Raw genomic sequence first — 27,468 nt, forward strand, 5'->3', positions numbered from 1 at the left:
ACAAAGTTTTCTAGGGGGCGCTGTTGAGCCATTTTGCCACGCCCATTAATGCAAACCATTAAATATCAAATTTTTCGCCAGGCCTGACTTGCATGCAAAATTTGGTGACTTTTTGGGCACGTTTAGGGGAGCAAAAAGGCCTTCCTTTCGTCAGAAAAATAACGCGAAGAATTCCTACAGATACAATAGGGCCTTCGCACTGAAGGTGCTCGGGCCCTAATAAAAAGTGAAACTATCTTTTTTTTTGGGTACAAAGCTCCTGTCTGTCTAGTAATTCTCCTTGGCGACGGACACATCAGTGGGAGGTCAGAGAGTCTTATTGCTCTCATACATAAGAGAGGGGGGCTTAAGAGTGAAATCCTATTAAACTACTCTTATATGACAAACATGGACAGGGCTCCATTCAGAACCGTGGCTGAGTTTGGCATCTCGACGCCTTCCGCTGTGACCGTCCAGCAGAACTGGAAAGATCAAGCCATCAGTGTGATGTGAAGCTCTGAACCTGCAGGGACGACCTGAACTCATGCTGCTGATCTGCTGCTCTTTTGTGTCACTGAAGGAACAGTTTCCACTCCGAGGGCCATTTAACCTGCAGCATGTTCACACTGAACACCAATCCAATTCCAATTCCAATTTAGGATTTTTTAAAGATATATCATTGAAAGGATAGAAAACCCAATTTACTAGAATAAACTTTCACTTTCATGAAGAAACATTGATTATTGATAGCTTATATTTCTCCAAATTCAACATGGTGACAGCATCTTTCCTCTCTCTGTCTCTGGAAATCTAAATAGGTAAAGGTAGAGAAGTATTCATAAACATATATTCAAACTGAAAAGAAATTACAGTTTATCCCGCTCAAATTATAGGTGCTGAACCTTTTGCCTCTTATTTCCACGTCTCACAAAACAGTTCACCAAATAACAGTAGAAACGTTTTACCCAAAAAAGCCTCAAATTAAAAAAACTGTAGCAGCATCAAATGAAACATTTCAGTTCTGTAGGGTTCCATCTATTTTATATGCAGCTTCCCACAAGGACATAAAACGCCAGCCAGGAAGATGAAGGATTTTGGGTGTGTGGTCCCAATTTATATTCTAATGTCAATTCCACTATTCAGTACTTTCTCAATCATATTACATCTGTATATTTCATTTTAACACTCTGGGGGGTCTGACATCAGTTTTCTCAATTGCTTAATGACAAAAAGAGTTCTGGGACATTAGACACCGCACAATTATAGTAAGTAAGTTCCACACTATTTCCAATTTCTGTCACAGTCAGTACGTTTACACGCACTAACAGAAAGTTGAATTGTTGTCTTAATCCGACCAATATCAAAGTTTTAAAAACCATGTATACACCTTAGCCGGGCTGTAGGCAAACCGAACTGAAGCTCTTGAGATCGAGCTGTTAGTGCCAGATAATGTGGTCCTAATTCCAGTTATTCCCGCATGTATACCAACCCACGCTTAGCTGAGCTCCTGACGACACCACGAAAGCCAGAATATCAACACAGTAGGAGAAGAACAACAAATAAGGAACCAGAAGAACGCCAAAGCAAAAGTGCATGTGGCGTCACCTAGAATCGTGGAGTCGAAAGCACCTCACTTAATAATTGATTGTCTTCTCGCCATGTTTACTTGGATTTCTCTGAACCTCCAGTTAAATCCTTACCTAGATTGTTGCCAATAGCTTGATCTAGAATGAGGTCTATTTTAGACTGTGTATGTGTGTGTGTGTGTGTGTGAGATATGTGTGATATATATATATATATATATATATATATATATATATATATACACATGCATACACTCAAGAAAAACACCAATGTGGCACATTTGTCTGGGTGAATTTTTGCCAGTTGCTCAAGTCAGACTCAAGTCCAAGTCCTGGATTTGACTACTACAAGTCTGAGAGACAACATTTTCAGCAGACTTGAAATTTTCAGACTTTAAAATGTTCGGCCAATATGTTGGCAGGTTTTTCCTAGTCTCAAAGTTCACACACACACACCTGTAATCAAGTAAACTCAGGATCTGCACTGATGCGGATACTGTATGTACGTTGCTCACATCTTTTTGAAGTAGCGCCAATGGACTGTGACAAGGCAAATTACAACTTCATAATCATACCTGTTAAATTATTGCATATAGGTCTCATACAGACGATGGCTAGACTTTAAGGACAGTATTCCAGGCTATTCCAACAAAATTAATTCTTCAAAAGGGTGAAACTTATCCTCCATTTGTGAATGATGGCATTACAGGCTAATATATATGGACAAATCCATATATACTTTATTACGTTATGAAAAATACAGACTGGATTTTTACTTGCAGCACATTAATGAAAGTGCCATTTCAATAATAAATAATATATTTACTCATGTTCGTTGATGTAGAGCTCTGATAACTCATGCCATGCTTCCTGGTCCCCAACAAACCTGTAAAACACAAAATGACTTTAAGTTCTCCTCGAACAGAGTAATAAAAGGTGATTACATTTGCAACATATTAAAGTTAAAAATGTAAGCCTGAAATTGTTTAATACAATAGCACTAATGACAGTGTGGGAGTGCCAGCTCCACTGAAAGCGGGCTAATTTTTAATTAAAATAAAAGCCGGAGAAGATGAAGAATACGAGGTGGCGGTTGACCCCGTCCCCCTCCGAGAGCTCACTCACTGCTCCAGATACTCGTTGAGCTCCCTGATGGCTTCAGCGCTCTTCCCCTGGGCCTTCAGTATGGAGATCTTGCGCTTTCTTGCTGCCTGTGGAGGGTTGAGTAAACAGGATTAAGGACTGGGCTCTCAAAGTGTTTGTGTGAGGAGGTGAAAAACTCGAGTGCGCTGAAGAGTTATGTCTTTTCAGTGCACCACAATGCCTCTTAACCCACCCGGACCCCAGGCGCTCTCTGGGCATGGGAGCCGCATCACCCGCGTATTAAATCAACGCTTAATGAATCAGTGCAAAATTATAACAATGGAGAGAAAAGAGAAAATACACTTTATAAGACAAAGTTATCTTTGTCAGGTTTATTAATATAAAGCCGTGTCCTGCAGGAGATGTGAGGACATTATGAGTCAATGTTTGGGAGCTGGAATAAGCTCAGTGGCTGAGATAAAAAGTGGTGAGTCATCCCCTTACCAAGTGGGGAAAATGGCACACTCCCCCAAACCCCAACGCCCGTCTTCCTCCGGCGCAGCACGCATCAAGCGCTGCAAAGCCTGACTTACATCAGCTGAAAATTGCTTTCCACTCCTTTTTGATGTCGAACTGACCTTAAGGTGGATTAGATTCTCATCAATTTGAATTAGAAAGTATTATCCCTACAGCTCTGACTTTTCCAAATGTCCAAGGCACCTCATCCTCCTCCCTCCTCTTGATAGCGAGTGAAAACCTTAACAGGAGGCTACTGCTCCATTAGGAGTGCATTGCTCTGCCACAACCCATTTTATTTATGAACTGGCACTTGATTGAGTGGGGCTTCCTCTCCTGTGCTCATAACCAAAGCCATTGAGGGCTGTGCATGAGTCATGTCTAGGGGACTGTAAATTTGGGCCTCCACTGACACTTCTATCACAAAAAAATCCACTTATCCATCAAGCTGAGACAGAGACCTGCTGAGAGACTGCAACCTCAACTGACAAGCAATATTTTAGTCTCTAAGGCACACACAGGCAACAGGAGAACGGCTTCATAAAACGAGCAGGAAGGATTTCTACCAACAAAGCATCTAACTGCAGAAGAAAATGAAGATCTTTAGTGTGCGGGGAATCAAAAGGAACCGTAAAAGAAAATGATTAAAAAGTCCTAGAAAGTCAGCGATCATGAAAAATTGGTAAAAGGTCAGTCAGTCACTTCTTTACTAAAGTCCTTTGGCTTGAAAACAAAGATCACATGATTTTACTTTGCCAACTCCACCAGCACTTGACGCTATGTGAAATTAAGGAATTTCTACTCACTTCGGACCAAATTACAAGCATGTGGGTTTTTTTTTCTCTACTCGCGCCAAAAAAGGAAAGTAGAAAAAAATAATAAAACAAACACTAAAGTGATGCTGAACGCTGATTTCTGTACTTTTCTGCACTTGTGCAATTGCTACACTTGTGTGTTTTTTTTTCTCATATATAGAGACCCTCAGAGCTCAAGAGGAACATATGGAAGTTAGTAGCCCAGAAGAGTCACACGGCACTTTATTAAATGAGCAGCAATTCAAAACCACTTCTCTCCCTCTCCTCCTTTCTCTAACTAATGATCCAGAAAAAACTGGCATTGGGTCTGATCCATCTGTTGTTGTGATTCTTTTTCAATTAGCACTTTGAAGAGACTTTAGGAGTGAGGACTGGGTTATTAACATCGCCGCTGGCTCCGGGCTACAGCCTACCGCAACCTTCTTTTACAAAGTAATAAGAAACATCAGAACAAGGGTGCCTCACTTAGCACAAAACGCATACCTGGGAAACTGAGCTCAAAAGAAAGAAAATAATAGTTAAGGACTGAAATACTAATTTAGAGAAATGCTTTTTTTTAAAGATTTTTTTTAACTTAACTACACGTACATCCAGTATTTTTCCTAGAATACACAGTTGGTAAAAACTGTAAATTTCAATATTATAGCATTTGAATAAATATACTCTAGTCCTTCAATGAATATGGCACAGAATTATCAATCAACTTCTGAGGAAAACTCTGACCTCAATGGTTTATTTAAGAAATTAATGCTTTTAACATCGAACAATTGGGGTGAAATGAGGGCAGGGGGAATTTAGCAGGTCCACTCACTATTAAATAATAAACTCCTACATGCTTGAATGCAAATATTGTGAGTACTGTGTAATCTAAATTACAAGGACTAATACATAAAGGGGAAAATGCACTTTATGCATAAAGATGAACATTTTGCCAACCATTTGCTTTAAGTACTGGAACATAGCAAGCAATGGAAGAGGCTAAGAGACTGAAACATTTTTTGGAAAAGGCCATGGCAAATAGAATAAAAAAAAAAAAAAAAACCTTGAGCAATTTTTGTTGATTCAACAATTTTGGTTAATGTGTACCACATCTATTCCACAGCCTGTAATTACAACAGCTCAGTTTCCAATCTCTGCTTCGCATGCTGGGATGCCTCGCAAGTCTTCCTTGTAGTCGCCAATTTTCCGCCATTTCTCAGGCACATCTCCTGCCCAGATTCCTAAGAGCAATGTGGAGAACATGCAGGGAGGAGACTCTCCTAACCCCAAGACAGGTGACCTAAATGATGTCATCATATATTTGCATCTACGTCCATCAATACTCCTACTGAGGACAGGGATTGTGGGAAAAAGGTTCAAGGTTAATATCCCAGAGATGGGGAACAGACTTGTGTGTTTTGTTCCACTTCCAGTCCCAGGTTTAACGACTTAAGCTCACAAGGGTGGCAACCTCCAGCGTGCACACACCAGGAAACGGACCATTCCCTTTCCAAGGATGTCCCAGAGTCTTCATTAGATCAGTGCCATGTTGGGGAGGTGCCCTGATTCACTGAAATTACTACTCCCATTGTCAAAACAGTGGATGCAGGGCAATTCGCCGCAGATCAGTGCAGCTACGAATCATGAATCACACATCTGTTGCAGAGACAAGATAATTAAGGAAAGCTGAACAGAAATGTGTCTGCGCTCCATTTTTATTTTAGCTTTTTGTTTTTTTTCTTGCCAGAATTGGGAATACCATGAAACTGAAAAAATGTATGCTGATTAACAGTGTAATGTTTGCGGCGTGGCTTTTCTAAGAGTCGGCCACGGTTCTACTGAGTTTATGAAGACCGGTTGACCTGGTTAATGACTGCCAAAATACAATGGGTTGTTTGTTTTATTTTAATTATAGAGATGTTAGCACCCTTTTATATCTGCTGGTAGCAAATCAAGTGGCGAGCCTGTTGTATCCCAACTTTTTTTTCTAGTGGAAGTCAAACCATAAGCTTAAGCTCACAAATCCCCAATTTTTGAATTATTCTTCCAACTTAATGAATGGAGCAGCTTGTTAGATCTTTATGTCAGTTTGGTCCAGCTGTGATCTCAGTTCGTGAACAATGAACATTTCATATCATCTGCTGCTAATCTTATTTTCATGCTGCAGTTAGGCCCGTCATAAAAACCGCATATTTGAAACACTGTGGTATTGACAAGCCAACTGCTGGGAAGGCCAAGCACCCGCCACAACTAAATGTTCCCTTATTTTCCTTGTTTCTTGATTGGATAATTTGATTTGATTTGTGTGTTTTGTTCTATGTTAAATAAATGCACAATAAAAATACGAGTTTTGAGCTTTGATTCTGTACATCAAGTGGCTAAGCTCGCTGAACTCTAACTGTAGATATATTGCATTGAGAAGCTCTCCCACACAGTATATCAATGGTGGTTTAGTGCGGAGGCGGATGGTCGTCGCCCTGTTGGCATTCCTCTCCCCGGGGCTTCCATACCCAGCCCGGATCTCCAGAGCCCAGTCCCCCCCTCCTCCCCTGGTGGAAACGTGGGATTCAGAGTCAAGAGGCCTTCAATGTTCCATTTAAAGTTTTTAAAATGATTTGACTTGAATGGTGAAGAAAGCTTTACTATCACCGTCTATTACATACATAAGAGAAGGGAATTTAAAACTTCACTACACCGTCAGGAGAGCCAGAGTGGTGAGGTGGATCAAAGCGAAGTGAGGGTTATTAGTTTTTCAGTAAGCCCTCTATTTGTTTTAGCACACAGCTGACAATGTGAGGAATTTCTGCATGGCATCCAAAGTACAAACGCCTATGGTATTTCTCTGAGTGTCGGATGAGAAAAAAAATAAAAAATACTCGACAAAAAACTAAAATTGATCCATATGTGGGCATGAAATGAGCAGATCATCTCTGGGGAAACAGGGAGATAGATGTAACCAAAATAAACAAAGCTGTGGTTGCTTTTGGAAAGCCGTTAAAATAAATTTCTTGCATGGCCACATGGAAAGACTTAAGGGCAGGTACACTGTGCTGATGAGGATGTGGGTTTGGAGAAACACTATCAAAGCAATGCTACTGAAACACAGATGAACAACATATTAAAAAGAAAAGACAGAAAGAAGCTCAGAGATACAGTATCACAGAGCACCTGAATGGATAACAAAGTTAAGGTGGGATCAAAAAGGTCCAATCAATTACTATCTTCAAAGAGCAGTCCTTTAGATTTGTTAAGACTTCCACCAAAAATGTCTAACACTAACTAAGACCATGAACTACCCCCTAAACAACCCAGCCCCCCCTACGTTCAACAATATTCAGTTGTGTGTGTGATAGGCGGATCAGCACTGTGGTTGAGGCCAGACAGGCCTAGTGGAGTTTAACTTAAAGCGAACTGCTACCACTAACACCAAAGTCCGCTGACAGATTTAAAGCTTTCCGAAAGGCTGAGACCACAGTGTGAGGCAAAGTGTGATGCAAAGGAGCGGGATTTTTTTTGCTTTTTGTGTTTGCCTCTCGCTCTTACCGTATTGGTGGGGTCATCTTGGAGAATTGCATCATAGTGCTTATTGGCCTCGTCATACCTACCGAGAGACAAACAGAAAAAGGATACAAATTGGTTTTTCAGTCAATTGCAGCCGCCATATGTGTAAAATTAGGTAGTGGGAAAATCAAGCAAGAGTTCAAGGCAATCAAGTTAGTGTATACAGAATGGCAGGTTTCTGATTAAAGTGAAGCTGTACAGAAATCTCAAAGGAACAAAGACGCTCATTTAACTTCATGTTGCTGGTCACACAGCTGACATTCTCAGAGGTTTATTATCATTCCACAATAAGTCATGAAATCAATACAAACATAGCAAACCCTTTAAGATTGCATTATCATTTGGCTGTATTTGATGTAATGTATATTTAAACAAAATTAAATCACTACTTTTACATCTGTCAGTATCAGCTGGGTTATTGATTCAACTGGAACTCCAACCTTTAGACAGGGCTCGGGTAAATCTCTCAAAAGGAATATTTCAAATCTCTAAGTATCAAATCACACAGTATGAAATATGAAGATATGACTCATGCACTTCAAATCCGTCACTGAGATACGAGTCTTGATCCTGTTTTTTTTCTAAAAGGGAGCAATCTCAGTGTTTTGTGTTGTGCATGTTTTAGTAGTAAGAGGCATGGCTCTGATCAGAAACCATCACACCCACAGGCTGCAACAGACAGAAGCAACTCTGGTTCCCATTAGCAATGAGCAGCCCCATTTCCAGCACTGATGATTCCCTCACGTTCACTTTATTACTCAGCCACACTTTGGGAGATTTCAGATGGCACCAGGCAACCACTCACGAGCCACTTTGATTTGCTTTATTTATTTAAGAACCGTGTGTGTGTGTGTGTGTGTGTGTGTGTGTGTGTGTGTGTGTGTGTGTGTGTGTGTGTGTGTGTGTATGTATATAGAGTGAAGGACCCTAACTGTTTGAAGTTGTGTCATTCAAGTGTAGCTCTGTCTGCTGCCAATTAGATCCCGGCGTGCAGTTTATTTAATCTGACGGCGCTGAAGCAATCATTCTCAATTATCACATACACTTTGACATAACCGATAACCGGCAAAAGCAATCCGGGTGGGGTAATAAACAGATTGAATTACCCATACTTCAGCTCTGTGAACCCTAAAATACCTCCTGTTTATCTTTCTTCCTCAAGCTCTCTATTCTGATTGTGGTAACATGTCAATATTTACATGACCAAGACATACTCAAGAGTGCAGAGACCAAAACGGGACAGTAAAGAATAAAAATAGGAAGCCGAAAGAGCAAAACAGGGAGGGGTTAGGAGCAACAAAACACTGAAAGAATAGAAAAGCAGAAACCAGAACCGACTGAGGGACCCCCAGAATAACAGTGGGATCCAACCACTTCCTTCCCGGGAATCCCTGACTCAAGCTGAAGGGCCACAGGACTACCCAGCACTGGAGTCTTTCTTCTCTCCATTCCCCACTTCTGCTAAACGTAAGCTGCGTTATCCAGTATAAACACACCCCACCCCACACACACACGCAGGCCATGGTACCACTCAAGAAATTGTGAACACTTTCTCCCCTTCAGCCTCCCAAAGGTGTTTGTTTTGTTTTGATTTTTGCCTCGTCTCTTTTTAGAGTTTTTTTCATATACAATGCTTACCTTTCTAAAGCTTCCAGCCTCATGCCTGTTAATCGCTTCACTCTGTGGCTATCTGGAAACTGCTTCCTCAGTTCCTGTAGACAGGTCTGCAAGGATGTGGGTAGAAGGAGAGAGAACAATTACAGACAAGATTTAACTTTATGTTAACCTCTTCTTCACCTATAGATAATAAAGCTTTTCACATATAAACCAGGTGTCTTGATCAATGCGTGAGCTTAACAAACATAATCCAGCAACAAAACAGTCTGTTGTAACACTAAACCTTCCTCCCTTAGGAGAAACACTTGCTTAGAAAGAGAATAATGAGGATTCTCACTGCCTCTTTTCTTCTCCTACAGCAAGACAGAAGTTTACATATTATATTGTAGCAAAAGAAACAAGGAAATAGTCACAAATGCGATCAGTAATTATCTTAATGAGTGTAACTCTTGGATCATTTATGCAATCCATCAGTTTGAATCTGGCAACTCGTTTATTTTCGTTTGCCTGCTTTTAAAAGAGTGACAGCAGGGTGAAAGGAGAACTAACAGACAACAAATTTTAATGACTTAGTTTTGCCCTCTCTCTATCCCGATTTTTTATGATCTTCAGAGATATTATTTACTATGAAACAACGCATGAAGCTTTATGATAGCAATTAAATCTGATGGGGAGAAAGAAAACGTTAAATTCCATAAACGATGCCCAAGTTGGGCTAACACTTGAAGCATGCTTCTCAAGTCATTTGCTGCACCCTCTAATTCCAGCTCTCACTAAATTGTTTTTCCAAATTACAGGCGGCGTAATGCTCCTTGGCCAAGTAAAAATCAGATTTTCACATTTGGCAGTGTGGGTGCCACAAAGCAGGAATGGCTGCGAAAGCGCGAACGATTACTTTTGAAGCTCTTGGGTGTGTGAGGAAGTGTTGTAACAACTTACCAGAGCCAAGTCATCCCGACTGCAGTCCAGCGCTGCGATCATCACCTGCTCATAAATAATCCAAACTGGGCAGAAGAGGCACAGACAAAGAAAACAGTGTTAATGGCCTTTCCATTCCACTGTCTGCCTTGACAAGAAATAATAACACATTGAACTGTATAGCAAACATAAAATCATAATATTCTGTCGCCAACAACTGCATTATTTTTTTTAAATCACACTTAAATCACTTAAAAACATTAAATCAAACATCTGTTTCTTTAATTTAATGTGCAATACTACATAAACTGATGGCAAAACAAGGCACGGACAGCACGGCAACATTGAAAATGATCATGTATGCAGAAACAGCGTAAAATGTGTAAAATTACTTTAGTATAACAACCTGTAACCAGTGTGGATAAAACATGGGGAAAATAATTTTTCAAGGCACCAGAGAGGAAAAGGGAAAGAGTCATATGTTGGATAAAAATAAACTGTTAAGTATTAAAGGAGTTCTTATGCCAAAGGAGGTTTGGACGGCTACATTTAGCTGGCTAACAACATAATGAGTGACACTCTTTACCCACAAACTGTTCAATGAAGGTGCACATTGTCAAGAAAAAAACTTAACTGTGTTAAAGTGGTCTTTTTAAAACTTTGTACATTTTTTTACATGGGCTATTTAGGGCTGGGTATCAAATATTGACAGCACTCTGGAACTACTTTGACACAATCAACTATTTAATAAGAAAAAAAAAACACTCAAATTCGTAAATTCCTAATTTAAAACAGCAGAACTGAGCAGTAAACTTTGACAACGGTTTTTCAGTGAGACATATTGACAACTTTCAGGTCTCTAAAAGCCAAAATTAATGAATAAGTGCAGATAACTGTTAATAAAAAAATTGTACCTACACAAAAACACATTAAATTCTGAAACTATTTCAGGAATAAATATGTTTTCTACTATTAAATGTTTAATGTAACTTCCTATATGATCAAATTAATTTGAACCCTTTACATAACAACAAGTGACCATATTTGGTCACTTCCATAGAACTACAGTCTATGGTTATTACAAAAAAAGTTACTATGTTAATAGAGGTCCTTTAGTATTCCCCAATAACCCTTTAAAAAGGTGACATTTTGAAGTTTCAAGTATTTTATTGACTGCACTAAAAAGGGTTAAGAATTTGGTACCAACGAAATGTGCAAGAATCGATATTTAAGGGGACCTATTATGGCATCTAATACCTATTTTAAACAGGCCTTGGATGTCTTAAAAACAAGGTTTTGATTGTTTTTGCTAAATAAATTAGAAATTCAGCCTCTGAGCCATGTCTTTATCTTCCCATTCTCTAACCTCATTATCTATGCAGGATTCTGAGTGGGCGGGGCTATGATAATGAGGCTCTGTGCTGATTGGCTGCCTGAATGACGCGAAACACCGCTACGGAAAAATGGCGGAAGCTCCGGCCGGCGGAGTTAGTTGTGGGCGTGGTTTCACGCATCGCTCTTGTCGTTACGTAACGACGGGAGCAGAATCTGAACGGCTCGTAGAAGCCACATGACACTGGACGGCTCATCCGGGCGGCTGTACAGACACTGCAGAATGTGGTTGCTTTCCTCCTTCTCTGAGTTGGCAGGCTGAGGGGAGACCACTTTATATATGTTAAAGCAAAATAAAACGTGTTTTTCATAATAGGTCCCCTTTAAGATAAGCATCTGTTTTAGTATTGATAATGAACATTTTTTAACGAAACCCAGCCCTCAGTAAGTCACAATTACTATAAGATTGTTTTGCATGACTGACCCCCCCCTCCCATTTAAATGTATAAAAACAAGGGAATTAGACTATAACTTTTTTCCCTTCATTTGTATAGTTGGTCCCGTCAGTTCTCTGGTTTCCACTTAATGTTTGGGGATATTATTGACCTATACAGTTGAAGTGACCTTTAATGACACGATGAAAGCAGTACTTTTGATTAATTCAGTCTTGAAGTCATTAGCCGACATTTCCCCCAACAGTTTAACTTTTTTATTATATTAAAAAAAATGTCTGATTAATAATCCTGATTGCACGTTAAGCCCCAAGGCTAGAGCAAGTGAAGCCGTTCCTGTAACTTGTTTTAACTCGGTGGTTAGCAATGTAACAAAGAGATATTTATTCTTTCAGTCAACTGTAGCATATTACACGAAAAGGCTGGCAACAAAAGCCAATTAATGAAATCAGTACAACGTGCAACGCTAACAGCTTTGACAAGCAAACAGAACGTGTTCAGCCAAATGAAGACCACCTGCTAACTGAACAGAAAAATAAAAAACCCAACTCAACCCGAAAACTGGTACACCTAAACAAACAGATGTCGGGAGTTTTCCTCACTTTAATGATTCCGACTCTTATTCTGATAACTGCTTTCTCGTTTCACGGCCAATTTAATCGCTGGTTTCAATAAAAGCATGGCATGTCAAGTGTTTATGTGCCTCCTATAAAGGCTGTATGAATGATAATGTTTTTGGTGGAAAGAAAGTTTTATGGCGCAATGCAGTGGGACAATTTCTTTACAAAAGGAAAACCATGACCTTTTATAGAGTTAATAGCCACTAAAACAGACTGTTCCTTTTAATCAACAGTCCATTAACGAACGGATTATAGTCAACTCAACCTTTAACACATTTAAAACTACAACATAAAGCAGTGTTAATACTTTTAAAATCTGTTTTGCGATTTTACTGATAATTTCAATTCAATAATAACAGTTACATAATGTTTTCTTTTCTTAGAAAGGAGTGCATTCAATAAACCAAAATCTATGAAAATACTGCTACTGTTTTTTTCATTGCATAGAAATTCCCTTTGATCTCCTACTTATTGATAGATCCATAACTATGACAGACTATGATGATTGTGCCATTTTGATTTTGTCTTTATTTAATACCACAATCCTGACTGAAATAAAACAATCAGATAAATCGATAGCTCTTTTGTCTTGGCCATGGTTGAGTTTAGAGTCTGATTGTTTGAGGCTGTGGACAGGTGTCTTTTATACAGATAATAAGTTCAAACAGGTTCCAATAATACAGAAGAGCTTCGGCCCCGTTTACACGTAGCAAAGCAGTGGTGTTTTCATGCGTTTTGGCCGTTCGTTTACACGAAAACGAAGCTCAAAGTCACCAAAAATGATCATTTCTGAAAACTCCGGCCAAAGTGGAGATTTGCAAAAACTCCATCTTCACATTTGCTTGTAAACAGAAGGAAACGGACATTTAAGCTTCAGAACGTCACATTATGCGACACAAATCTGCAATTTTACATCAACTTTATCTCCAACCAAGACAAAGGGTTGCCTGGCAACGGCGTCGTTGTCGTTTTTGGATCCGACCAGGGTGGACCGCTCGCTGGTGGGAAAACTTTGAAAACTAAGTAATTGTCCCGGAGGAATGGCTTGACAACTTCAGGATGTCGCGGCCATCGCTACTGTCCCTTTCGGAGTTACTACGCCCCCACATAGAAGGTCAGGCGACTGTCATGCGGTTGCTGATGAGGGTAGACTGCCCAAGACGGCAAACGCATTTGGTCTATCTAGATCGCCTGTAGGTTTGGCATGCTCATAGCACCCCTTAACAGCGTATTTATGCGGATTCGTGTGAATGAAGAGATTTTGAAAACGTTCTGATGTAAATTATGGTATTTTTCAAAACGTAGAGGGGGCTATGTGTAAACGTGGCCTTAGAGAAGATGTTACAGGTCTGTGAAAGCCAGAAAAATTGTTTGTTACTGACCAATACTTAATTTTCCACCATAATTTACACACACACACATATATATATATATATATATATATATATATATATACACACATACATATATACACACATACATACATATATAAACACTTCAGTCTTCAGTAAATGAAAAGCGTACTGACCATAGTTTAATATCCTATTTCTCTGCCTTCAAAAAGACTTGAATTGCATTCCCAGTATTTTTAGAGTAATTCTCCATCTGCACTATGATACTTTGAGACATTTTTCGGAAAGTGAGCAGGAAATATAGATCCATACACCACTAAATTGATCTTGTCATATGTCTTGGCAGTCACATCATCAATCACCAAAACACTCAAATGTATTTTGACAAGCAGCTGATAAAAAGTTAACTGACCGAGTGCAGTTCATTCTTTTGGTACTTCAAGACAAATGGAGCAGATTAACGATCTGGAATTAATACCAGGTACTCGGTTGATGTTTGCCAGTTGTTTGATGCCAACATCCCAACTTCCAGGTTGAAGCCAACTATAGAAAATTCCTCGAATGATCACTGGAGGCTGGTTCCAACAGTTGGTCAATCTCTCTTACTTCCCATGTTAAAATATCAAATATTTACAGCAAAAATAAACATTTACACCCTGGTTCAAAAAAAATGGTTTTGGCCTCCATGGCTTGATTTCACATCTGTGACAGCTGTATGGGGAGTGATTTTTTTTTTTTGTACCACATCAGGTAAAATTACATATATTTTCTGAGATTTATGTATTATTATGAGCTGCTGTTTTGATTACCAGTGGCTAGCTATCATCATTTTTACTACTTAGTGATTACCGTTGTCTTAACATCTGAATATAACGGCTGAGCTCTGAATAAAGACCTAACAAATGATTCATATTTCAAGAGATTATTTTGTGTTGTAGCGATAATTTGACGAACACTGCTGTGACTGGCTGTGGGTTGTCCTAGGATGAAGCAGCTTCTGCTAACTGACAGTTGGCTAAACTGGTGGTGGTGATTTCTGATTTCACCACCGAAACGACATTTGAAACGGAAGGTCCTGTTCCAAATGTTCACTGGCAGCTGCACAGCTCCTCAGGCGAGACCAGCCGGGGGAACCCCCGAGTAACTGAGGTATGCTGGGACCCACAATCAATTACTGCTGTAACGCAAATGGTCTAACCCGGCTGAGCGACTGCAGGACCCAGCAGAACTGCTGCTCCTTGTTTCAGCTCTGGCAGCACTTGTTTTGTCTTTTTTGTAGTGACTCTTGAAATAAAGATGTTTGGACAGATCTGATTAGAATGAATGCAAAGTAATATGAACTAGAATCTTATGTTATCATAAGCCAAGTCAGCCAAGGAAAAATTGCTAACTTTGCTTCTGCTGTGCCAAACAATTTTCATACTTCTGATGTGTGTGTGTGTTTATACACACACACACACACACACACACACACACGCACATATATACATACATACATATATATCAGTAACAGGAGTCGAGCACACTTACGAGAAAGTACACATATCATTGCCAAAATCCACAACAAACAGATGCCTCCATGACTATAAATACAGAGGTTTTACAACAATGGGGAAACCACTGGTAGCATTGAGAATAGAAGAGTCACATTAGACTTTGTGAAAACATGTTTTTCTTTTTGTTGTTTAAAAAAAAAAACCCTCCCCCACGTATCAAATTCTTTGTTTCCAATTAAACCAAAAGAAATGTGTATCCAAATGATGTGAAGGGAAAAAGTGGAGAAGGAAAAAAATGATACAAATTAAAACACATCATGTGTCAACATGGTGGAGGCAATGTTATGGTATGTGCGTGTGTGGTTTCCAACAGAACTGGTGTCTATTGATGATGTCACTTCTGAGAAAGTAGCAAGATGAGTTCAGAAGTGTATAGATCAACATTTTCTGCTTACAATCAGAAAAATGCTACAAAACTGAGATTTTTTTAGGAGAATGAATAGGATATTCTTCTTTGGTTAATTCAGCAACCTGATCAGCACCCAACAAAGTATGTGAATATATATATATATATGTGTGTGTGTGTGTGTGTGTGTGTGTGTGTGTGTGTGTTCTCCATATATACAATTTATGTGTGACGTGTGACACTTACTGTCATCTCCAAGTTTAGATCCATGCTCACTGATGAGCTCTTCACCAACATCCACTATTTGTTCACTATTTCTGATGTTGTCTTCTCTCCATCTGCGTAGTTTGTCTCTCATCTCTGTGGACAGAGATATTCAACCATAAGGACACATAGTTCAACACAATTTGCACCATAAAGCAACCTGAGACCTTGATTTCTGTGGCTGTCCAATGTATTACTTTACAAAAGATTGTTCATCAATTTAAATAAGAAAAAGGTAAAAGCAAAATTCAAAATTTGCTAACGCTTTTCAGCTGAAATGTAATGCTTAAAAGTTTGTTCTTGTGTTACCACTATATAAACTTCCCGTTACAGTACACTCAAGCATTGGAGGAAACAAAGACAGCACTGACATTAAGAGGGGACATGGTGTGTTCTTCCATGTTTTTAGACTTATTTAAAGTGTTGCAATAATGAATTCTTCCCTTAGATGTCATAATTAGCTCAAAGCAAAGAGATGTAAGAGGCGATGTAAAGTAGTTAACATTTGAAGTGGATCAAAACATTTAATCAAAGTTGTCCTAAGACAAAACCAGCAGAAAATTGGATCCACTGATTTGTATGTTTTGGATCCACTTCAAATGTTCACTATTGCATTTATATACAAAATAAACATGATGTATCAAAGTCTCCCCCACACTTTGACGTAATTACGTCATAAGGTGTGGATTGGATTCAATAGTCATAGTGTACAATAGACTAAAGGAGCTGCGTGCATTCATGAGGACAGTTTGAAGATATACGTCAGGATGTCACCATGAGAAACGAAGACATAGACAGTCTTGTGTGAAGATATATACATACACTACATTCATTGTAAAAGCAAAACATTTAACAGTGTACCAAGCTTCTGCTTTGTACAAACTTTTTTTTTCTTTTTTTCTCCCCTTATATTTTTGGGAGGAAATCCATATTTGGTTGTGATGAGGCACAACCTAATATGAATCATCCCATATTATGCATCGTCACATATATATCCAGCTCAGCTAGATTGCTTTTACAGATACATCAGCATGTAATCGTTGTTGTTTATAGTTCCTCTGGTTGATGACTTTCATACTGCTGATCTGATTAATCATCCAACTGCATGGCTGGATTTCTGGGCATATCATCATTGAAAATTTAAGTAATCACTCAAAGATTATTTGTCTTAACCTGTTTTGGATCTCTGTGTGCGTGTCAAAACAAGATTTGCACGTTCATGAGGAACCTCCTCTGGGCTGGGCAATTAACTGAAAGTGAATCAAAACCGACATTTGAAACCTATGACTGATGTAATCTTGCCCATGTCAGTTATTTGGGTTTTTTTCTCTTGTTATTACCGTCCTAACCGAGTGTGTGCATGTTCACGTGCTGCTCAAAAAGCCTACTAGAATCACAAGATAAAGAAGTCAAATGTAACAGTTCTCAAAACAGTTTCATTCAGTAAAAATGACCCACTTATTTTATCAACTGCAACTTCATCACATTGCATGAGTAACAAATCTACCGATCGCCACACACCAGCACAAGACGGGTGAGTAAATACAAAATGATCGTTCATTAGTTGAATTGAGGTAAAACATTTAATTAATCGTGAAGTTGATTCAAGGTCATAAAACGTCCGCCAGTCAGAAGATACTTAAGAACCTGCCAACATTTGACTGATGAAAAAACACTGAAGAAAAAAAATCATCCCATTAACCAGAATTAGTCTTACTCCTGATACTATTCTTTATCATTTAAAAGTAATCACAAACTCTTTGGAGGTACGATGGGGCAAAACTAATGTAAAATTCCAAAAATGATTGGAAATGGCCATCTGATTTCCACTGTTATCAGTCTTGCAGGTCCAAATTGGAACATTTTCTATCGTAATTATTATTTTTGTCATCATTTAAAAAATACATAACATAAGCATTACAACTTATCAAATAGGTACAATAAAGCTAAGCAGAACAAAAGCAGAGCACAGAACAAACTAAAAATGAGCACAATCACAATAAATATGTTGTATTCTGTGACGCACTAGGATACATTTTACTGTATGAAAAATGCTATAAATAAAGTTTGATTTGATTTAATTTGATTTAAAATGTGCCATCCAAGTCACAAAGAAATATAATTCATTTCCTTTTAGGACTTTTTTTTTTAAGAGTAAAATAAATCGTTTTTTTTTTTAATAATTGAATGATTAAGCTACTTTCAAGGGTTTGCATTTTTGTAAAAGGAAATATTTGGAAGGTAATAAAGCCCTAAAAAAAGAAGCATTAAATGTTCTGTCCTGTAACATCAAACCAATTGTTATATCAGGGCAAATATTCAGCAGTAGTGGTGGTTGTGGTGCAACAATTATAGCTATCCGAGTAACAGAGTGTGCAGCTATTAGGAATCAGAACTCAACTTTAAACACAAATATTGTTTGCACAGATAAGACACCCTTTATTGATTTAAAGTGCACCTCGTTGGCTTGAAATGGAAATGTGTTGAGATATATATATATATATATATATATATATATATATATATATATATATACACACACACATGTTGTATAGGTATATTATTTATAAGTGCTCTGGTATATCATTTATTTAGAATGCTCAGGTATAATATTGCAATGAAGTGGTATAATATTTTTATAATGTAATAACAGGTATATTTTTTGATAAAGTAAAGCTTGCTGTTATATTTATTTTGTATTCAAGCAAAATTGAAAAAGAAACAAGGGGTAGGACCTCATACATTTTTTACTTCCTCCTACTCCTTTTCGGGCATGAAGGTTTATTTCCTTTGATTTTGTTTAATGAATGTTTATTTGTATTCTTTTCTGATGTTTTGTGTAATTGTTTTTCTTTTTTTATTCATAATATGCTCAAAATAAAGATTTCAATCAATCAATCAGATCTGATTCCCTAACAAGCCATAATACTCGCCCTTTTGGAAAGAGAACTCTTGTTACAGATTTGTGATGGAGGAAGTTAAACAGTGAAGGTTTTAATAATAGCATACTATTCTGTGGCAGTACATGCTGTAGCATATTTACATTAAAACCATGATCTAATGAGTAATCTCTGTCATGTATTAAATCACTGAAGACAGCTTCACGTTAGCAGCAGAACCTGTCATCTCCAACACCTATTACCGCCGCAAAAGCCCCGTAATAATCCGCAACCCGAGTTTGGGTTATGATTAATAAGACTAACGATGCTCTATATCGCATATGCATCACGTATATCACGATTAAACGCTGAACCAGGGAACATGTCATCGTTATATTCTCCATGTCCATGAACGAGGTTAGCAGCCCGAGCTAACTAGCATTAGCTCTGCAGCTCAAACGCTCATTTCTCCACCCGTGTGTTCACATTGACGCAGCTGGGACTACACACCGCGCTGTTTGGCGAGAAAGCAAATGAAAAATACGTCCATATACCCCGCGGAGACGGCCAGTTTTGACCTACCTTCCCATCCCACATCGTACATTTCTGACACCGACGCCATGTTTCCCCGTAGGACTACGTCACGTGACGTCACAGGCACGCACGCTGGCGCACAACAATCATCACGTCAGATAAACATTAGAAACTTTTACTTTTTTACTTTTACTTTTACAGTAAAAGGAAAATAACCCCAAGACAGGGACATTTGTTTGGAACTCCCATTGTTCTGACATTCAATGGAAAACAGCGTGGCTCCTTCCCTTTAAATTTGCAATCTCAAACTAATTAAAAGAAGCCCAATATAAAATTTTACATCTTATTTACCCCCACCACCAATCAACTTATATCCAAATTTGTAGACATTCATAGCAGATGTGTATTTTGTAAACATGACGAAGAGACCATCATACATTTGTTTTATGAATGTGAACATACTTTAAGTTTGTGGAAAAAAATTGAAGAATTTTTTGACATACAAACTAATAATGTAATAAAATTAGAGGCTAAAGATATCTTACTATATTACGAAAACCAAAATTACAACAATTGGTCAACTTTATGATTCTTATTGCTAAGTTTCACATTCATAAGGCAAAATTCTCCAAATCCTGTCCATCCTTAGTTCCCTTTAAAGTTGATTTCAAAATGTATTTTGAGACGATACAATTGATTAATAACAAGAAATGTAATACCACTGTCAACCTCATAAAAGAAATGTTTACTGATATCTTGCCTTCCTATTATGTTTAGTGTAATTGTTAATGTCACAAACTACTTGCACTTTATTGTAGTTTTTTTGTGAAGAGAATCATTTTATATTTTTTGGACTATGATGATGCCTATGTATGTTTGTGTTTTTATATTATTGAATGATGTCTGCCATTTATTTTAATGTTATTGTATTTTCTGGAATTGAAATAAAGTTTCATACAAAAAAAAACAAACATAATGTCAGGAAGAAAAAGTTTGACATATTGCAATAAGAGCCAAGTGCTTTTAATTTGCAGTTATTTTGTCTTGTTTTAAAATTGCGTGGGATGTCACATCGCTCACCTAAAAAGCTCATTCGCTGCCATTAACAGTTGATGTTTTGACCAGCACTTCCACTGAGACTGAGTTACTGGTCATATCCTAATGACGTCCAAGACCACATTGAATGTGGTCTTACTGTTTGTGTTTATGCCATGTTCTGGCTTAAAAACAAAACAAAAGTGATTCCAGTGTAAACCTACACTTATATACTCATAGCAGTCTTTGGCAGTCAGCAATATACACTACAACATGATGATGACTAACAGGCTGCTTGTGCTCCCAGTCCTTTTTTATATACTTCTCCATCAAAGTATTGTGTAGCACAATTGGCTGAGCCTAGCACAGGGTTTTCTCAGAAAAGAGGAGGTAAAATGTTCTTTCCGAGCATTATATCCTGATTTCCCAAAGGACTGTCCAAATCTTTACTGCGCACTTTGAATTCTTGCTTACACCCTTCGTTCTTACCACTCTGCACACTTGTTGATTTGGAACTAGAGAAAAGTTGCTTACAGAGACAAAACCGATCAAATTTCATACCAAGTGCTGCTCAGTGCAGATGGTGTAGTGTTACATATACTTGTGATATTATGTTACCAAAGGCGAACAAGGAGATGTTGTTAAAGTACACCGAAATGCTGCAACACCACTGGCATAACCAGTAATGAGCAAGTGCAAGAGAATGAAGAAATGCCATCATCCCCTTCATGGATACAAATAATAACCGTGTGTAAAGTTTAAGTTACACTCGGCTCTGGCGATCCTTGCACTTGTAATTTTCAAGTCTGCACATGGCAGTCAGTTGATATGTGGTTGGGTTTTTGCTGGAACACGAAAATACCAAAAGTAACCACATTAAAACAATCACGCACTGTCCTCTGAGGGAGAGGGCTGCCCACGTCTGCCAAGGTGCCTCTGAGCACCACATCTCTAATAGGGACCTGCAGTAAACACCACCAAGTGGGCGTCACTCCTGGGATTTCAGCACACGGGCTTGAAAGCCCTCTGTGAACACATTGTCCATGACATTGAGAAGCAGCTGGATGTTGAGGTGGTTCAAAAACAAAAAAGCCTCTTTTGTTTAATTTGGAGGAGCTCTTTTTCACATAAATGTCACAGAATGGCAGATCAATTACAGTCATCTGAAAACCCAAATTGTGCTGTTTGACTGGTGCTTACGTAGGTTTCCATGCTCTGGAAGCCCCCACATATGGCAAACAGGACAAGAATATATATGTATTTTTTTCCTTTAAAGGCTCCCTGTATAAAGAAAAAAAAAACATAAATCTTCCAGTAGAAATCCTTCACAGACATTATATTTTGATTTCTGACAGAAGCAATCAGAGTTGGCAATCTCTAGCCTGAACAGTTGCGGAGTAAAAGTTGAGGTAACAGTGAGGTGCTCTCTGTGGTTTCGGAATATTTCCTGTTCCCTCTAGATTCCTGTTTCACTGGTGTTTTATAGTGAGCTGCGTAAAACGAAGATGGATGAAATTAGCAACAATGTTTGGATTCAGCCTTCTAAAACCAGCAGCAGTGTGTTTGCTTTGAAATCTGATTAGGTCTCCTGTCTGAAGAAGTTGCTTTCGCCTCATTGTGAATACAGATTACTGCAGTACGCTTTGCTTTTGATGGACTGCCGCGATTGCACATTTGACCTCACCCATATCCTGAAGAAGAGGCCCTGAACTGGAAACTATGGAACATCACTATTAGGCTTCCCCAATCTCTTGATCTCCCCTCTTGTTTTAGTGCCAAGAACAATCTTTCGGCCCAGGTCAGAGCAGCATCCTGCTGGTAATTGATGATACTCACACAGCATAAAGCTTATGATGTATCCCTCCCCTGACACCTTGTATAGGAGCATGATAATTTACTGTAGAATGGAGTACTACCACATGTACCATCTACAGTGCTCCTGGGTTGAGCTGGATGGCAAATCTTTTAATTTGTTTTTTCTCGTTAAATTTCAGTGAAGATTTACAGTTACATTGCAAAAGGTACGTAAACAGACTGCGGGTGATTTAACAGATTCATTAAAACTGAGCTCTCCATGATATTGATGGATAAATAAAGTTCCTCATGAACAGAATGATCTCCTTTTATTGCATAAGCATCATGCAGTCTTTTTAAAGAGTGTGTTTGGCTGTGGCACAACAATTTCTTTTCTCAGTTGCATCCAAGAATCACATCATTTTCATCCTAACTTGCTGCAGCTGGTGGAGTTCATTCATTTCAACAGCATTTATTGTTTTGGTGCCACATGAAATGCAATTCACCTTGATAACCTCTGTTTGGGATATAAATAGAGGTTTGACATTCATGAAAGGCGCTGCTATTGTTTACTGGTCTTACTTTCTAACTGTTACTCCAAGTGAGGATTTATTCAGAGATCGCCATGTACGTACTGTAGCTTTCATCCACAGAATAGCTTGTTTTGCAGAAATTGAAAATCATCAGAAAGAAGATTATCCACATCCCCCCTGGTGTGGAGACCAGGGACTATACAGCATGATCTGGAGTTATCACATTTCACTATTCTGAACAATACTTGTGACCACAAATGTAGTGATACCGCCATGTTCTTTGTAATGTCACATTTTAAAGAAAATTACAGGACAAAAAACAATGTTGGAAGAGCAAACATAAGAGTCCTTGTTGGGGAGGAATAAAGGGGTCAGATGTTGTTTTGTCTTCAGTGATATGGGGAGCAAACGTGAGTACAAATCAGTCCTTGTTTGTGTGGCGGACATGTGCCGCACATGTGTTACACCGTAGGTGCTCAGAGTAAATCTGCAGTGTTTTCAGGCTCGCGGGACTGGGCGATACCCTCCATCCCAGTGCCATTGAAGAGGACAGTGCTGAAGTCAGCTCTGGGCTCAGAATCAGGATTGTGGGCTGCTGATTTATATCTCAACATGCACTCTGAGTGAGGTGATGCATAGCTAAAAAGTTTACAGAGGAACCATTGAAATTCATATGGGATGCTGGAATTCAGACTCAGAGGGGGGACAACTTAGCTTTGCAGTATTCAATGGCCGGTCATTCATCTTCGGATCCTATTGATTAATATTTTGACGGATATTAGTGCAAGGCCTGTGTTGAGTGTCTTTGGCAGTGTCATCTCCACTCCCCCTGCTTGGATTCATTTGTTGACCAAGAAAGCTTTCAGGGAACTGGGGAGCTGAGGTTTTTCATGGAATATTTGGCCGGTCGCTTCAGCGCCCTTTGAGTTTATCCCATTAAGGTCGAGGAGTACTTTCTGCAAGGCAAATGCGTAGAATGACGGATAACCCCTTGTGCATGCAGATATGCAATGACATCCCTGAAAGCATCCATATATTGAACCTGGAAGTCCTGTGTGGCCCAAGCCATCACTGCCGGCAGCTGCATCTTCTTAGGGAAACACACAAACTTGGAAATTGTGGGCGACTGTTTGTAGTTATTCTGTGTCTTCTTGCTTTGCTTACAGCTTTGACAAGCATTTAGCTCCAACCTCGGTATTCACTCCCCTGGCTGTTTATTCTTGGAGCTGCTGAGAAATTCAATTCAGTTGACTCCAATTAAAAAAAACAACTTGTTTGTCATCAGGGGGAAATTTAAAGGCACATTTATCATAAGATCATAAGAAACTATAAGTATGTATAGATGGCACATGGGTGTGAACCATGTGGCTGTACAGATAAAGATTGCAGTGAAACACATTTACAGAAGAAAAGTTGAAGACATACTAACATGATCTGTTGTCTCAACACATTCTCCAATGTTTGTCTTGATTGTTTAATACCAATTTTCCAAATTTTCCACAATGAACCAGCTTGGACTTACATTTCCGTAAGGGACGAATTAGCATATTGGCATTCTGGACATATTTCACCACTTTCACTTATATTTACTGTCTAAGACTGTGATCTGCACATTTCAGTATGAAGTCTTCTGATATTTATGTTAAGGACATTTAAAAACTGGATGAGGGCTGAAATTTCAAATGGGGTCTTGATTGCTATAATTGCTATGATCTTTCATGGCAACCATGTTAACCACTGAACACTCGAAAGCAGAAAGTTTCTTTTTTAGATTCACATGTTATCACAAAATAACTTTTGTTTGACTTTTGGAGAGAAACTGAGACAAAATCAGGAGAAATGAAAGAATTCCACTGCCCATGTTTTTTTCCCAAAATACTCTTTTTATGGGTATTGGTTGGTTGAAACAAGAGAAACCAATGCAATTTGGCCATCGCATCGCTGTTTAAAATGTATCATTTCTTGTCTTTTTGGATTTAGCTTTGTGGTATTTAACCCATCTTAATGAGCTTATTGGTCTTGTCTGCATCAGTGAGGATGTTTGCTGCCGCTTCCTAATTCAATCTTGTGTAACAAGTATTACAGCCCAATGCACAACTCAGATTACACTCCAACAGGACAATATAATGTACATATTTATGTTTCGTGGTGAAACAATTATGAAGTTTTGATCATGCTGCAGTAAATTTAGCTTGGTCTGACACTGAGGTTTGGGTCTGTATGAACATTATTATGGTTACGAGGACGGTTGAACCATATGTTTCACTGCATACAAAGGCAGGTTTATCTCAAAGGATATCAATATTTTCCTTCAACTCTCAGCAACTTAGAAAAGTTGCAATTCTCTTTTAGAATTGTTTTCTATTGAACCGTACAACCACTAAGCCGGGCATACACTGTGCGATTGTCGGCTCGTTTTGAACCGATTTTCCACTCGTGCGACTATTTTTTGGATCGGGCCAGATTTCAACCCAACCGTTGGTTGTGCCTCGCGCAGTATACATTGGGGAACGACGAGAGATTAACACCTCACGACGAGCTCCTGATCACAAATCGTGTGCTCGCAAGAAAATCAAACGTGTTTGAAATCCTGGTCGCTCCTCGTGAAGGTATCACACAATTGAAGCAGCTACGACCCGATTGGCTCATCCTTTAACAGAGAGCATGCGCAATCTCTGATGTCACGTCAAAAACTATTATTTGTAGTTTAAAGTGTTGCAAATTCACATTATAAATCATGTTTTAATAGCAGAAAAAAAAGACTGCATTTCCCACGTCTGCCTGCCAATTCCTTGTCCAATCATGACGTTGTCTAATCTTTTTTCATTTATCGCCAAACAGAATGGCAGAAATTGCTAAGGCAGCGCGTTTGTTTTTGCTGAGCATCTTCAGTGTCTCCCACTTCGGGATTCCTCCTCTTCCACTTCTTTTTGACGTTGCAGTTCCAGTACACAGAAGTCCGATGTGAGGATTATGAACGTATAGTGTGAACAGATGGGTCACATCAGGGGCGTACAGTGTGAGACCATTACTCGTGGGCTGCGAACGTTTGAACTCAGCGATCTAGTCGTGCAGTTTGAGATGGGGCCGAATCAAACGATTTAAAATATCGTGTATGCCCAGCTTTACCTGATATAGTTTCTGTGGAAACCTAAACATACATTCCATCTTTTTAGATTAAATGTAAACCTGAACAACCGAACAACCAAACCAGTCCCTTAACTAGCCATCCAGTTACCCACCCAGTCAACCAACCGATCAGTCTAACAAAGGGGCAAATCAGCCAAGCAACTAACAAGGTAACCAACCCAACCAAGCAGTAAACTAGTCCTGCAACCAGCTGAACCAAGCAAGATTTGTAGGTCAGAAAGTTGTTTTATCTTCTTTTTTTCCCACCAATCAATTCTTTGGTAAACTTTAGGATTTATGTGGTGTTTTATTTATGTGGTTACTATAAAAAAGTTTATAAAAATGATTCAGCATCCAGAAACTACAGTACTAAAAACACTACATTAATACTATCATTTCAGTAATATTAAGCCTGGGGAACAAATAACATTCAAAAATGAAAATAAATTTAAATACTTTCAGAAATTGTATAACCCATCAATGCATAGTTTGAAAAATATATTAAAAATGCAGGAGGAAAAAAAAAGCTACAACACCAAAAGGATTTTTATTGTGATCATTTAAGTCAGCTTGGTGGCTGCCAATCTGGCTGCATTCTTTAAGTAATTCTATCAAGGACCTTGTGGTTAGCATGATGAATAATACTTGTAAAACAGACCTAATGATTTTATGGGTGCCGCTTTTTATTGCATAAATAAAACGTCCTGAAATGAAACAGGCAACATGAAAAAGGTTTCTGAAAAATAAAAGCTGTGTTTCTTTTTTTTTCTCTCTCTCTTCTTCATTTAAAAGGAAGCTGCTGAGAGAAAGCTGGCTGTGTCAGAAGCACCCAGTAAAAAACAGCAATAGGCCACGGTGAGTGGTGTCTGTTTATGACTCATTTCCACCTGCATTCAGCTGGCAGGAAAAGTTGAGAGTGGACAGAGAGAAGCCAGCGCTAACAAGGGAGGAATTGTGTGAGGACAGAAGGCAGCAGTGTGGTTGTCAGGAAAACAAGGTAGCGGTGAAACTTATTAGAGATGGGCCATTTAGTAGCTGATATTGACTGTTGTCCGCAGGGTATCCTCCACACATGGGCACCTTTATGTGGCAGCTGCTGAAATGACGGAGGAAAAAAAGTGACAGTGAACGCATTCTGACTATTAGGAAAATTCGCATGATTGGAAATTATCTGGTTGTTTTCATTAAAATGTAGCAGACTCATGAGCAGGGGTTCATTGTGAACATATTTTGCCCTCAAATGGTTTCAGCCTCATAAAGAAGTCACACACTTGGTTTCAGGAGGAACATTAGTGGTGACTGGAGGAAAGCCTGTGTTTTCACATTCAACATTTCACTTGGATCCATCTTTGTAAATGAAATGTTTCAGTACTTCAACACCACAAGGAAAGTATTGGAACTCTGAATGGTTGACAAGTTAAAGTCAAACATCCTTTTGCGAAGCCAGGAAAGTATTGCAGAAAAAAAAATAACCAAACACCTTTCCACACATAAGAAACATTGTATGTGAAAAGATATAATGGTTTGTGGCACTTTAACTCCCATTAAAAATGACTTGTACATTATGTTATCTGACACCTTATTGAATAAT

General features: G+C 38.7%; 1 protein-coding gene across 1 annotated transcript in view; it reads right to left on the reverse strand.

The window, feature by feature from the left end:
* Positions 1-19,493, reverse strand: part of emc2 (ER membrane protein complex subunit 2) — a 37,377-nt gene extending 17,884 nt beyond the window's left edge. Inside the window, exons 1-7 of the mRNA XM_061716282.1 lie at positions 19,435-19,493; positions 15,956-16,069; positions 10,073-10,137; positions 9,155-9,240; positions 7,499-7,556; positions 2,688-2,773; positions 2,389-2,448 (exon numbers count right to left, since the gene is read on the reverse strand). Coding sequence (XP_061572266.1) covers positions 2,389-2,448; positions 2,688-2,773; positions 7,499-7,556; positions 9,155-9,240; positions 10,073-10,137; positions 15,956-16,069; positions 19,435-19,474 — 509 coding nt within the window. The 5' untranslated portion in view covers positions 19,475-19,493. The remainder of the gene's footprint in view (positions 1-2,388; positions 2,449-2,687; positions 2,774-7,498; positions 7,557-9,154; positions 9,241-10,072; positions 10,138-15,955; positions 16,070-19,434) is intronic.
* Positions 19,494-27,468: the final 7,975 nt, after the last annotated feature.

Source organism: Cololabis saira, chromosome 3 (genome assembly GCF_033807715.1).
Source record: "Cololabis saira isolate AMF1-May2022 chromosome 3, fColSai1.1, whole genome shotgun sequence".
Classification (NCBI taxonomy): Eukaryota; Metazoa; Chordata; class Actinopteri; order Beloniformes; family Belonidae; genus Cololabis; species Cololabis saira.